The sequence below is a fragment of the Microcaecilia unicolor genome, chromosome 8 (genome assembly GCF_901765095.1).
Source record: "Microcaecilia unicolor chromosome 8, aMicUni1.1, whole genome shotgun sequence".
NCBI lineage: Eukaryota > Metazoa > Chordata > Amphibia > Gymnophiona > Siphonopidae > Microcaecilia > Microcaecilia unicolor.
In genome coordinates this window covers 185,739,268-185,754,039 of record NC_044038.1, presented here as the reverse complement: position 1 = coordinate 185,754,039, position 14,772 = coordinate 185,739,268, and the positions used below count along the sequence as shown (strand labels likewise).

Genomic DNA, 14,772 nt, shown 5'->3' with positions numbered 1-14,772 from the left:
ATTGTCAAGCTTCAGGCTCAGGTGGACCAGCTCCTAGTAGCCTCTCTTCTTCGGGCTTGGGACTATGTGCAGCTGTTGGGCTCTATGACGGCCACGATGGAAGTAGTGCCCTGGGCCAGGGGCCATATGAGATCTCTATAGCTCTCTCTGCTGCAGCGCTGGACTCCAGTGTCGGAGGATTATGCTGTGCGCCTTCCCTTGGACCCAGCAGTGCGCAAGGCGCTGAGCTGGTGGCTGAAGACAGACAAGTTGTCTGCAGGGATGCCTCTTGTGACCCCGGAGTGGATTGTCGTCACGACGGACGCCTCTTTGACGGGCTGGGGAGCCCACTGCTTGGGAAGGGCAGCGCAGGGGCTCTGGTCTCCTGCAGAGGCAAAGTGGTCTATCAACCTCCTGGAACTCAGAGCCATTCGGTTGGCGCTTTTGGAGTTTCTCCCGGTACTGGCGGTGAAGCCAGTACGGGTCCTGTCGGACAATGCCACGGCTGTAGCCTATGTCAATCGCCAGGGAGGTACCAAGAGCGTCCCTCTAGCCAAGGAGGCCATGAAGCTATGCCAGTGGGCGGAAGCGAACCTGGAACAGCTGTCGGCGGCCCACATTGCGGGAGTCATGAATGTCAAGGCGGACTTTCTCAGTCGCCATACCTTGGATCCCGGAGAGTGGCAGCTATCGGCTCAGGCGTTCTTGGACATCAGGAAGCGCTGGGGCCAGCCGAGCCTAGATCTGATGGCGTCATCGGCCAATTGCCAAGTGCCGCGCTTTTTCAGCAGAGGACGGGACCCTCGCTCTCTGGGAGTAGATGCTGTTCTCCAACGGTGGCCGACACAGGAGCTTCTCTATGTGTTCCCGCCCTGGCGCATGTTGGGCAGGGTGCTAGACCGGGTGGCAAAACATCCGGGTCGGATAATCCTGGTGGGTTTGGACTGGCCCAGACATCCCTGGTATGCGGACTTGATCAGGCTCTCGGTGGATGGCCCTCTGCGGCTGCCAGCGGTGTGGGGCCTGTTGCACCAGGGTCCCGTGGTGATGGAGGATCCCTCCCCCTTTGGTCTTACGGCCTGGCTATTGAGCGGTAGCGTCTGAGGAAGAAGGGCTTCTCAGACAAGGTCATCGCCACTATGCTGAGAGCGAGGAAGCGCTCTACTTCTTACGCCAGGGTTTGGCGTACTTTTGCATCGTGGTGTGAGTGAGGCAGGCTCTCTTTCTCCCTTCACTGCTCCAATTTCTTCAGTGTTGGCGTTCCTGCAAGAAGGTCTGGAGAAAGGCCTGTTGCTCAGTTCCCTTAAAGTCCAGGTAGCGGCTCTGGCTTGCTTCAGGGGTCGCCTGAAGGGTGCTTCCCTGGCCTCGCAGCCAGATGTGGTGCGCTTTCTCAAGGGAGTTAATCACCTACGCCCTCCTCTGCACTCGGTGATGCCTGCGTGGAATCTCAATCTAGTGCTAAGAGCCTTATAGAAGCCGCCTTTTGAACCCTTGTCGAGGGCATCTCTGAAAGACCTGACGTTGAAAGCAGTCTTTTTGGTGGCTATCATTTCAGCCAGACGAGTTTCCGAGCTCCAGGAGCTATCATGTCAAGAACCCTTCCTGCAGTTCACTGAGGCAGGAGTGTCTATTCGCACGGTGTCTTCCTTCCTGCCCAAGATTGTTTCTCGTTTCCATGTGAATCAGCAGCTCTGCCTACCCTCCTTTCGTAGGGAGGACTACCCAGAGGAGTACTGTGCTCTCAAATGTCTAGATGTGAGACGAGTCGTCATCAGATACTTGGAAGTGACCAATGATTTCCGGAAGTCGGATCATCTGTTTGTGCTGTTCGCAGGTCCTCGTAAGGGTCTGCAGGCATCCAAGCCTACAGTGGCACGATGGGTCAAGGAAGCCATTGCAGCTGCTTATGTGGCTGCGGGGAAGATGCCGGCTATCCAGCTGAAGGCTCACTCCACTAGGGCACAGGCGGCCTCGATGGCAGAGGCCGGGTCCGTCTCCTTGAAAGAGATTTATAAGGCGGCAACTTGGGCATCGGCTCATACCTTCTCTCGTCATTACTGCTTGACTGTGGCTGCTCGGGCGGAGGCCCAGTTTGGAGCTTCAGTGTTGCGGTCAGGGATTTCTATGTCCCGCCCTGGGTGAATACTGCTTCGGTACATCCCACCAGTCTATGGATTGATCAGCATGATGATATGGAAGGTAAAATTATGTATCATAGCTGATAATTTTCTTTCCATTAATCATAGCTGATCAATCCATAGTCCCTCCCAGATATCTGTACTGTTTATATTTTGGTTGCATTTCAGGTTCAAGTTTAGTCTTCAGTTCCTGTTCAGGAGGATCTTTGTGTTCAAGTGTTTTCGATTGAATTCTTCTGGAGTTGAGACGATTTTGTGTTACAGTGAGCTGCTGCATTCCTCTCCCCTCCGTTTTACGGGGCTGGATTGAGACCTAAATTCTGCCGGCGCTCCCTCCCGCTTTGTGCGGCTGTAGGGCAGCTTTGTACCCCTCCCGCTTCGGCGGTGTTAGGGTCAGTCAGCTCCTCCCGCGGTTGCAGGATAAGCCAGATCCCCCCGCATCAGCGGGTGTGGTGTCCCTCCCCCGCTCCGCGGGGATGAGCTGGACAGATTCCCCTCCCCCACTTGTGTGGGGATGAGCTGGGTTGATTCCCTTCCCCCGTTTCGGCGGTGGTGAGCTGGGCAGAGTGTCCCTTTGTGGGTGTAATTCTTTAAGTGCTGAGTCCTGCGGATGGAGCTTTGATATCGACATACTGAGGAGTTTCCGGCAGCACATGACCACATATAGGGAGGCAAAAGGATTGCTCTCTATCTCCACCTGCTGGTAGATGGACACAACCCACCAGTCTATGGATTGATCAGCTATTATTAATGGAAAGAAAATTATCAGGTATGATATATAATTTTACCTTCTAACCCAGTCATCAGGGCACATCCAGCCAGTTGGGCTTTCTGTCCTAAAAACCTGACTGCCTGGTGTGCCCTGAGGACTGACTTTAACCCTCCATTACTTCACGTACAAAGGTTGTGAGCCCCCCCCCCCCCCTCTAGGAATAGGAAATACTTACTGTACCTGAATGTAACTCACCTTCAGCTGCACCTAAAAAAAAAAAAAAAAAAGGTGTGAGCTAGATCCAATGAAATTAAAAAAACAAATGTATACAGTTCTGTAAACTTGATGTCCTGGTTCTTCAACATGATGTGTAGCTTATGTGGTATAGGCTTGTATTTGCATTGACCTAATAAAATTATAAATAAATGTAAAAAAATTTATAGAATGCTGCATTCATCCAGTAGTGCTATTAACCCGAGTGTTTCTCTTTCTAACTTTTTTTTTTTTTTAAAGGAAATTGAAAAAGGAAGCAGAGCTGATTCAAACTGGCCACATGGATAGCAAGCTGGAGGAGCTGTGGAATGACATTGTGCTGTGAGTTATCTTACTTTTACTCCATTCTTACACTGTACCCCCTTATTTGGGTTATTTTTAGTGCACAGTTATGACACGTCAGTTTGTGGTGTAGCTGGCAGAAAGGGCCCTGGTGTGCCACAGAATTGTTTTCTGCCTGCAGAGAGAAGATAGGGGCAGGTGAGGGCCAGCACTGCGTCTCTTTCCTCATTCGCTGCATCATCCCCTTCCGCTGGCACATGGACAAGAAAGCTGAGACCCTACTCGTTGCCTTCTTCAGTGCCAGCTTCCCTCTGAAGTCCGAATTGTGCAGGCCAGTAGGTCTTGCAAGACTGAGGTACCATGTGGTTCGTCCTTCAAAAGGAAGCCGGCAGAAAAGAAGGCAGCAGGTAAGGAGCGCTGCTGCTCTGTTTCTTTTTGCTGACTGGAACGGAAAGTGATGCCAGGTGGTTGGAAGGAGAGGCAGAAGAGAAAGGAAAGGGATTACGTTGGAATGGAAAAGGAGGGAAACAGAAAGTGGACTCAGTGCTGGCCTTGCTACAACATGAAATAGTTTCAGAGCTATTGGTATAACTTTTCAGCACATAAATATTTTGTGCCACCCTGGGGCATGGGTTGTTCTAAGCATTTAATTTCTTTGTAGTTTTTATGTAGTTTTATTAACTTTTTATACAGACAAAAGAAATTGGAAGAAGAAGAAGCCGAGATGAAGAAAAAGGCTACAGATGCTGCATATCAGGGTAAGGGACTATATGTTTGACGTTCTCTACCTTCCCCATCTCTGCCCACCCACTTGCTGGTGGCATGGTCATAGGGCTCTCAGAGAGGAATCTTTTAGCCTGAGGTTCCTAAACAGCTCAGTCCCATCAGAACTGCCCCAATCTGATTCTCTGGTGCAACTGAAAGGGGGATAACAGCTGCACCTTCTAGTGAATGTATGTAAGTTCTGCCTTCTCTGGCAGGCAATAGGGCCAGGTCCTTCCCCTCAGTGTTGGTGGGCACATATGTCACCGCATGTTTACTCCACCAGACTCCTATTGGGAATTTCCCCTCTGGCCTTATTTCTTACCTGTGTTTCTGTCTTTCAGCCCGCCAGGCAGCTAAGAATGCCCCACGAAGGCCATCAATGCTCACAAGCCGTTCTCCAGCTGACGCCTTGTCTCCAGGAGGGGATTATAATTTGGGGGACATATCTCAATCCACTACAGAGGAAGGAAGCTCTGTGGTTAGCTGCACATTTTCATATACGTTATATTTATTTATTTGTTGCATTTGTATGCCACAGTTTTCCAACCTATTGCAGGCTCAATGTGGCTTACATTATTCTGTAATGGCGATCGCCATTTCCGGGATGAGAAATACAAAGTGGTATTGCATTAATGTTCATAAGTGAGAGATTAAATAAGGAATCAAGTATAGAGAATTCATTTCCGGAATGAGAAATAAAGTGGTATTGCAGTTAAAGTTCATTAGTGACAAAGTAAATGAAGCAGTCAGGTATAGAGAGTTTGGTTTTGTCCAGTTCTGGTGTAAGTTTTGTTGTCTAGTATTTAGGATGGATTCATTATGGTATTCCTTATTTAACTGGTTGGTTTTTAGTGATTTTCGGAAGTTTGTTAGGTCGTGCATTGTTTTTATGGCGTATGGTGGTGCATTTCATAGTTGCGTGCTTGTGTAGGAAAAGCTGGATGCATATGTTGATTTATATTTTAGTCCTTTGCAGCTGTGGTAGTGGAGATTCAGGAATGTGCGTGCTGACCATTTTGTGTTCCTGGTTGGTAAGTCTGTGAGGTCTGACATGTAGGCCGGGGCCTCGCCGTGAATGATTTTTATGAACCAGGGTGCAGATTTTGAATGCAATATGTTATTTAAGTGGGAGCACTTGTTTTTTCTCTTAGGGGTTTGGCGCTTTCATATTTGTTTTTCCAAATATGAGTCTGGCTACTGTGTTTTGGGCAAGTTTGGAGTTTCTTAATGATTTTTTTTTTGCATCCGGCTTAGGATTGCATTGCCAGTAATCTAGGTGGCTTAGCACCATTGATTGTACCAGGCTGCGGAATATTTCCCTTGGGAAGAAAGGTTTTACTCTTTTGAGTTTCCACATTGAGTGGAACACTTTCTTTGTTGTGTTTTTCACATGGCTTTCTAGTGTGATGCGGGTTTGTATAGAGTTGTATTAGCGGTCGCGGGTGGCGAGGCGGGTCGATGTGTGGGGGGGAGGGGCTGGTGAAGCGGCGGGGGAGGGGTTGGGTGATGCGGCGAGGAGGGAAGGGGGTAGGGGCTTTCTGATGCCCCGTTGCACGGGTCAGTTGTAACTCCGAGAATTTTCAGGCTATCTGAAACAGGAAGGGTGTAGTCTGGGGTGTTTATAGCGGTGGGTTTGTTTGTGTTAGATTGTGATGAGAGGATGAGACATTGTGTTTTTGTCTGCATTAAGTTTTAATTGAAATGCATCCGCCCATGAATTCATGATTTGGAGGCTGTGTTTGATTTCATTTGTGATCTCTGTTAGATCATGTTTGAACAGGATGTAGATCGTGACATCGTCTGCATAGATGTAAGGATTAAGGCCATGGTTGGATAGTGATTTGGCTAGAGGTGTCGTCATTAGGTTGAAAAGGGTCGGTGAACGTGGTGATCCTTGGGGTACTCGCATTCTGGTTCCATGGTGATGATGTATTCGAATGTGGTATCACTTGTATGCTCTTGCGGTTAGGAAGCCTTTTGATCCAGCTAAGGTACGCTTCCTCCGATCCCGAAGTATTCTAGGATGTTTAATAGTATTTGTGGTTTACCGTGTCAAATGCGCTGGACATGTTGAATGGTAGAAGTACACTATTGCCAGTTGCAATTGCATGATTGAATTTGGTTACGAGAGTGATTAGTACTGTTTCGGTGCTGTGGTTGGATCGAAATCCTGATTGTGATTCATGTAGTATTGAGAATTTGTTTAAGTAGTTGGTAAGCTGCTTGGTTACCATACTTTCCATTAGGTTTGACTGCCAGAGGGATAGATGCTACCGGGCGCGTAGTTGTTTATGTCGTTTGTTTTTTTTTCTTTGAATCTTAGGTATTGGGGTGAGTAATATGTTTCCTTTATCCTTAGGGAAGAGTTCCATGTTGTAACATGTAGTTTAGGGGTGTGACGTGAGGTCCCTACTATGAAGCATTGAGGGGCGGATTTTATTAAGTTGTGGGACATATGTCCAGTTTGCAGTGGGATTTGGCGAACCTGTGATCATTGGGTGACGGTTATCATCCAGTAAGTAGAGCGACGTTTGTCCAGATTCGGTCAGCTGGTATTCATCGGGGATTGGGTACAGACAGTCAATGAATTTTTTGTGGTTTGGTGGTATTGAGTGTAATTTTCTCGTTGATAGTATTAGCACGGTTGTCTGCTGATGGGTATCTGCATTGGTGTGGTAACTGGTGTGGTATCTAGTAGTTTGTTCACGAGTTGGAAAGTTTATGCATGTCTTGTAGTCTGGCCCTATTTTGGTTTTGTAGTATGACCTTTTGGTTGTCTTGTTGCATATTTGTATTTTCTTTGCGTTTTGTTTCCATGCTTTAAGTGTGTTATGTTAACAAAAAGAGTATTTAAATCTGTCTACAGATGCAGCACATATCTACTATAATAAAAAGCACCCTCAACGTTCTGAAGCTGACTCCGGGCTTCAGTGAAGCGGTTTGTAAGTTCGTAGGGTTGTAACCATTCGACTCCTCACCATCTCTCTTTGCCCCGCCCTCGCGTCAAAACTTGATGTGACGGGCGGAGCAGGTGAGAGTGAAGGGGTACGCCAATGCCACGTCACACGCATGACAGACAGACACACAACCAGGAGGCGAAGTTTATCCTGGTGTGGCCTATGGCTGCGTAAGCCCCCCGCCGTTGCCTGTCAGCTGGTGGATGGGAGACGATGCAGTGTGTCGTTAGGTTGACAGTGATTAGCACCTACTCCCCCCCCAGCACCTCGGCCAGAGACCTGTCTGAATTTTAAATTCGTACGGAGGGGGGGCGTGGAACTGGAAGGGAGGGAGACAACCGTGGAACTGGGAGGGAGGGGGGACCCTGGAACTGGGAGAGAGGGGGGGGGGGACCCTGGAAGGGAGGGCCTGTAACTGGGTGGGAGGGAGGGGATGGAACCTGAAACTCAGAGGGCGGGGATGACCCTGGAACTGGGAGGGAGGGAGCGAGCGACCCTGGAACTATGAGGGAGGGAGGGAGGGGGGAACGACCCTGGAACTGGGTGGAAGGGGGGGAAAGAGAACACTGGAACTCGGAGGGAGGGAGGGATGGAGGGGGGGGGGGTGACCCTGGAACTCAGAGGGAGGGAGGGGGGGTGACCCTGGAACCGGGAGGGAGGTGGGGGACGACCCAGGAACTCAGAGGGAGGGAGGGAGGGGGGGATGACCCCGGAACTCAGAGGTGGAGGGGGACAACCCTGGAACTCTGATGAAGGGAGGGAGGGAGGGGATGACCCTGGCACTCGGATGGAGGGGGGGAATCCTGGCACACACACACACTCTCTCACAGACACAGTCGCACTCACTGTCTGTCACACACACTCACACAGTCACTCACACACACTCTCTCAAACATACACACTCTGAGGAAAACCTTGCTAGCGCCGGTTTAATTTCTTTGCGAAACGGGCCTTTTTTACTAGTCTAAAATAAAAAGAAAATGAGAACGGCTATACTGGGTCAGACCAAAGGTCTGTGAAGTCCTAGATCCAGTTTCCACTCATGGCCAGTTCAGGTTATACAAGTATCTGGAAGGATTTCATGCCAAGGCTAAGCAATGGGTTTTCTCCAACTGGCTAATAAAGGTTTATGGTAGTGGGTCCCAAACCTGGTTCTGGAGGCACCTACCAGCCAGTCAGGTTTTCAGGGTATCCACAATTAACATTCATGAGAGAGATTTGCATGCAGTGGAGGCAGTGCATGCAAATCTTTCTCATGAATATTCATTGTGGATATCCTGAAAACCTGACTGGCTGGGGTGCCTCTATGACGAGGTTTGGGAACCACTGGTTTATGGGCGTTTCCTCCAGGAATCCTTCCTGAACCTCTTTTAAACCCAGCTGTGCTAAATGTTTTTCTAAATTCTTCAGCAATGAATTCCAGAGCTTCATTATGTAATGAGTGAAAAATTATTTTATGTTTAAACGGTTTTTATTGACACTGCAGCAACATAAACATTGTCATACAGGCTCTGCATATAACATCCATCCAACCTCGATCTAACTATACAACAATTGCTAACTAACATGCAGCATTTTTGAATTTTATATTCCAACATTTATTTCCCCATCAGGATGTACCTATCCTCCCCCCACCCTCTCCCGTACCCCTCCTTTACCCCCCCCCCCCTTTCCCCAGACCTGGAGAACCATTCAGTAACAGCCCGTGGAGTTCACCCTGCATTTAAAAGTAAACTACGACCTCTATGGCTTAGACTTCGCAGATAAGGGCCCCAGACAGCCAAAAATGTGACTCTCTTTTTCTGTGATAACCTGGATTCTCCAGCCTCCCAAGACACCAGCTGATGCAACTGGTTTCTCCAGTGCCAGTATGCCGGAGGATCCTTGACTGTCCAGTACTGTAAGATGCATTTTCTGGCCAATAAGCTCATCTTACGGAGCATTAATGTTTCAAATCGATTCTGCCCTCTAAAGGACCCCGGAATGTCTAAAATCAATTGTTCAGCTGTCCCCAGGATCCGAAGCCCCAGCTGCTCCTCCCAAAAACCTCGGACCTGTGTCCAAAACCTTTTCAAAGTTGGGCAGCTCCAAAACATATGCAGCATTGTGCCAGGGTGCCTTCCACATTTGAGACAATCTGGGCTGCGATTCCCTCCCATATGTGCTAGTTGAGCTGTAGTTACGTATCCCCTGTGAATACAGCGATAGGCACATTCTCTCAAACGCGCATCCGATACTAACAGGGGTATTCGTGCTATCGATTTGGTGATATCCCATGATGCTACTACAACTCCCAATTCCTTTTCCCAAGCACTCCTCAGCTGTCTGTAGTCCCTGGGGGGTCGCCATCCTGATACTGTTTTGTGAAGCAAGGATATTGTGAGTTCGCCCTCACCCAAAGAGTGAAAATAATCTCGTACCTTATCCCCCAACTGAGTTCTCAGAGGATCTCCCGGCAGAGAAGTGATATAGTATCGCACTTGCTGTATAGCAAATCTATTCCCCCAGGAGTCGCCTACCTTTCCCAATAATTCCTCGTCTGTAAGGGGCTGCCCATCACCACCCACCAGGTGTGCCAGACTGGAAATCCCCCGCCTAGCCCATTCAACAAAATATCGGCTCGACAAGCCTGGCAAAAATGCACAATTCCCACATATGGTTAACAAATCCGTTATTGCTGGGTCCCCCCCTAGTTGCCGTATAAGCACTCCCCACACCTCTCGGAGCGATCGCAACAGCACACTTTTACTTAGTCCTTCCGGTAGATCACGTGTTTTGTGGTGTAAAAGCGAAAAAAGCTAATAAGATTCCCAAAGTGCTGCCTCCAGCGTTATGGGGGTGTATCGTTGTGTATCCAAACACCAATCTCCTAGATAACGCAACTGGCATGCTTGATTGTATAGCTCTAGATTTGGCATACCCACTCCTCGGCTCCAGCTGCCTACTAACCGTGAGAAACGAACCCGTGGCTTCTTGCCCCTCCAACAAAACTTTGATGCTAGCTTGTAAAGACTCTGCAAGTCTTTCCGTCGGAGCCAAATTGGAATGGTTTGCATCATATAGAGCAACTTGGGGAACAACACCATTTTAATCAAGTTTACTCTCCCTAACACTGACAACGGCAAATCCAGCCATCCTTGTAGCACCTTCTGGGTCTCCTCTAGCAGCCAGGTAATATTAAGGTCATACAGCCGTGAAGGATTCATAGGCATCAAGATTCCTAGATATTTGAAAGAGGTTTGTGCTTTCCTCAGGGGGGAACTCGCCTCTCCACTGTCTCCACACTTCCTCTGAAGAGGCCAAGGCCTCCGATTTCTCTAAATTCAAACTGAGGCCCGCATAGTCTCCGTATTCGGAGAAGATCTCTAATAGAGCGTCCAAGGATTCCTGTGGGTCTGTTAAATGGACCAAAATATCATCTGCGAAAGCCGCCACTTTAAAGACCTCTTTCCCTATCGCTACCCCCGCTACTGCTTTCTGTTCCTCAATTTCTCTCAACAAGGGATCCAATGTCAGCATAAATAATAAAGGCGACAGAGGACAACCTTGGCGGGTTCCCCGGCCTATTTCAAAATCTTTTGTCACGATCCCATTGACCGATATTCTGGCCTTTGGCTTTGAGTACAATGCTTTGATCCCTGATAAAATTCTATCCGTGAATCCATATTTCTGAAGAACAGCATATAGGAAATTCCATTTTACTTTGTCAAAAGCTTTTTCAGCATCAAAGCTTATTAACAAAGAATTTTTATTCCCTCGACTTCTGGCTTCTAATGAGGTCAAGACCTTGCGGACATTCTTAGTAATTTTCCGTCCCCTTACAAACCCCACTTGGGAGTCGTGTATAAGATTCGGCAAGATTCTCGCTAATCTGTTTGCTAAGATCTTAGCCATCAATTTCACTTAATAATTTAGAAGCGAAATAGGCCTATATGATTCAACTAGTTCCAGATCCTTCCCTTTCTTGGGGAGTACTATAATACAAGCTGTATTTAAATCCGGAGGCATCCTTTCCTGCTCTATTAAGGTGTTAAACATTGCAGCTAGGGGCTCAGTTATCTCTTCTCCCATGATCTTATAAAATTCCGCTCGGTAACCATCTACTCCCAGCGCCTTAAGCAGTGCGCTTTGGTTAATCGCCAGAAATACCTCATCTGGTGTAATAAGAGTATTAAGTCGCTGCACCTCTTGAGGGGACAGTGTTGGTAATCCTATCTGATCTAAATAGGAATCTCCCGACAGACCATCATCAGGCGGGGCCTCATATAATCTTTTGTAATATTGGTAAAAATTCTCACCAATTTCCTTGTCCGTATGGACTCGTTCTCCCTGCCTCTTCTTCATAGTCAAGATCCTAGCTTTACCTTGTTTGGTTGCAATCAGACGCGCCATCAATCGACCATATTTGTTCCCATACTTATATAATTGATATTTATAATATACTAGTAAAAAAAGGCCCGTTTCTGTTAGAAATGAAACGGGCGCTAGCAAGGTTTTCCTTGGAGTGTATGTTTCAGAAAGAGCGTGCGTGAGAGATGGAGTGTGTGTGTCAGAGAGAGAATGTGAGAGAGAGAGAGAGACAGAGTGTATGTGTTTGTGCGAGAGAGAGAGTGTGTGAGAGACAGTGTTTGTGTTTCTGTGTGACACTGTGTGAGAGAGAGGAACAAAGACAGTGAGTGTGTGAGTGAGAGTGTATGTGGCAGACAGAGAATGAGTGACTGCGTGTGTGGTGTGAGGAACCCCCTCACCCCCTCCCTCTCCCCTGCCCCCTTGCAGCCAGGCATGTGCAGCGACCCTCCTCTCCCCGTGTTCCCCCTGCAGCCACCCATGTCCAGCATCCCCCTGCAGCCACCCATGCCCATCAACCCTCCTCTCCCCCTGCTGCGTCCTTCCTGTCTCCCCTGCTCCCCCTGCAGCCACCCATGTGGTCTCAGGCCCCCCCCTCAGCATCCCTCCTGTCCCCCTGCAGGCACGCATGTGCAGCGTCCCTCCTCTCTCCCCTGTCCCCCCTGCGGCCAGCCATGTCCAGCGACCCTTCTGTCCCCCTGCCCCCCCTGCAGCTACCCATGTCCAGCGACCCTCCTCTCCTGTGCAGCCACCCATGTCTGAGGACGCTTCTCTCCTTTATCCCTGTTCCTCCCCTGTGGCCAGCCATGTCCATCGACCCACCTGTCCCCCTGATGACCACCAACCCTTCTGTCCCCCTGCCCGCCCTGCAGTGTCCGTCCTGTATCCCCTGTCCCCCTTGCAGGCACCCATGTGGTGTGTGGAGCCCCATCCGTATCTCCCTGTTCCCTGCCCCCCCCCTGCAGCCACCCATGTGCAGCGACCCTCCCCTCCCCCTGCTTCCTTCCAGCCACCCATGTCCAGCGAGACCCCCCTTCCCCCCCCCAGCCGGCGCAGCACCCAAAGAAAGCCCCTTGTCCCCCCCCTCTTCGCGCATCACCTGACCCCCCCCACCGTGGCACATCACCAAGCCCCTCCCCCATCATCAACCCCCTCGCCACCCACAACCGCTAATACAAACTGTGTCCAGCGGCAGCTGCTTCTGCTATTCAGTAGCAGCAAGCCCGTACATAAAGAAAACCAAAAAAAAAAAATCCTCCTAAAATACACCTCCGTTGAGAAGCATTTCACATTGGCTGAAGTCTCAGCATGCACTCCTCCTCTCCCCTCTGACGTCTCGGTGTTTCTCCGGGGTCTTCCGGCAGGGGCACTGACGTTGAGGGGAGAGGAGGAGCGGCTGCAGAGACGTCAGCCAATGTGAGATGGTTCTCCACGGAGGTGCGTTTTAGGAGGTTGTTTTTTTGTTTTCTTTATGTACGGGCTGCTGCTGCTGAATAGAAGCAGCAGCAGCCGCCGGACAGAGTTTGTATTAGCGGTCGCGGGTGGCGAGGCGGTCGATGTGTGGGGGGGGAGGGGCTTGGTGAAGCGGCGGGGGAGGGGTTGGGTGATGCGGCGAAGTAGGGAAGGGGTAGGGGCTTTCTGATGCCCCGTTGCACGGGTTGTTGTGGCGATGCAGCGGGGGGGCACTTAGAGGTGCACCGTCGAGGCTGTGTGTGTGTGTGTTTGTATGTATGTATGTGTGTGTGTGTTTGTTTGTGTTTGTATGTGTGTGTTTGTATGTATGTGTGTGTGTGTTTGTGTGTGTTTGTATGTGTGTGTTTGTGTGTCTGTGTGTGTGTGTGTATGTTTGTTTGTGTGCTTTTGTGTGTGTGTTTGTGTGCTTTTGTGTGTGTGTGTTTGTGTGCGTTCGTGTATGTGTTTGTGTGTGTGTTTATGTGTGTGTGTGTGTTTGTGTGTTGTGTGTTTGCGTTTGTGTTTGTGTTTATGTGTTTGTGTGTGTGTGTGTGTGTGTGTGTTTGTGTGTGTGTGGTTTGTGTGTTTGTGGTTTCTTTGTGTGTGTTTGTGTTTGGGTGTTTGGGTGTGTTTGTGTGTGTGTGTTTCTGTGTGTGTGTGTGTGTTTATGTTTGTGTGTTTGTGTTTGTGTGTGTGCGTTCGTGTATGTGTTTGTGTGTGTGCATGTGTTTGTGTGTGTGTTTATGTGTTTGTGTGTGTTTGTGTTTTTTTTGTGTTTGTGTTTTTTTGTGTGTGTTTGTGGTGTGTGGTTTATGTGTATGTGTTTGCGTTTGGTGTGTGTTTGTGTATGTGGTTGTGTGTGTGTGTTATGTGTATGTTTGTGTTGTGTGTTTGTGTATGTGTTTGCGTGTTTGTGTGTGTTTGCGTTTGTGTGTACGTTTGTGTGTGTTTGCGTTTATTTGTGTTTCTGTGTGTGTTTATTTGTTTGTGTGTGTGTTTATGTGTGTGTGTGTGTGTTTTGTGTGTGTGTTTATGTGTGTGTGTGTGTGTGTGTTTATGTGTTTGTGTGTGTGTGTGTTTGTGTGTGTGTGTGTGTTTGTGTGTGTGTTTATGGTGTGTTTGTGTGTGTGTGTGTGTGTTTGTGGTTCTTTGTGTGTGTTTGTGTTTGGGTGTTTGGGTGTGTTTGTGTGTGTGTGTTTCTGTGTGTGTGTGTGTGTGTTTATGTTTGTGTGTTTGTGTGTGTGTTTGTGTGTGTGTTTGTGTTTTTTTGTGTTTGTGTTTTTTTGTGTGTGTTTGTGTGTGTGTGTTTATGTGTATGTGTTTGCGTTTGTGTATGTGTTTGTGTGTGTGTGTTTATGTGTATGTGTTTGCGTGTGTGTTTGTGTATGTGTTTGCGTGTTTGTGTGTGTTTGCGTTTGTGTGTGTACGTTTGTGTGTGTGTTTGCGTTTGTTTGTGTTTCTGTGTGTGTTTATTTGTTTGTGTGTGTGTTTATGTGTGTGTGTGTGTGTTTGTGTGTGTGTAAGTGTTTGTGTGTGTGTGTGGGGGGGGGCTGTTGTGGGTGGCTTTTGTGGTCATGTGGTTGGGGAGTTTGCCAGCAGTCTGTAGCGATTCCTAGGCAGGGGGAGGAGTACGGAAACACTCCCCCTGCCTAGGTCGTTGTTTGTTGGAGGGGGTTGCCAGTTGGTAGGGGTACCTTTATGGATCCCTTTACTCTCTGTGTTCCGCCCTCGAGGGCGGGGCAGAGACATGGTGAGTTGGATGGCTTCACCACCATGAACTTACGAACTGTTTAGGGATTTTGCAGATGGCTTCAGCAGGTTGTCTTCAGAATGTTGAGGTAGCGTTTTATGTACAGATGGGGCGTGG

General features: G+C 48.8%; 1 protein-coding gene across 5 annotated transcripts in view; it reads left to right on the top strand.

The window, feature by feature from the left end:
- Positions 1-14,772, top strand: part of BRD8 (bromodomain containing 8) — a 235,522-nt gene that overhangs the window by 94,904 nt on the left and 125,846 nt on the right. For all 5 annotated transcript variants that reach the window (XM_030211274.1, XM_030211275.1, XM_030211273.1 and 2 more), the window contains exons 6-8: positions 3,343-3,423; positions 4,078-4,142; positions 4,491-4,627. In XM_030211274.1, the coding sequence (XP_030067134.1) occupies positions 3,343-3,423; positions 4,078-4,142; positions 4,491-4,627 (283 nt within the window). The remainder of the gene's footprint in view (positions 1-3,342; positions 3,424-4,077; positions 4,143-4,490; positions 4,628-14,772) is intronic.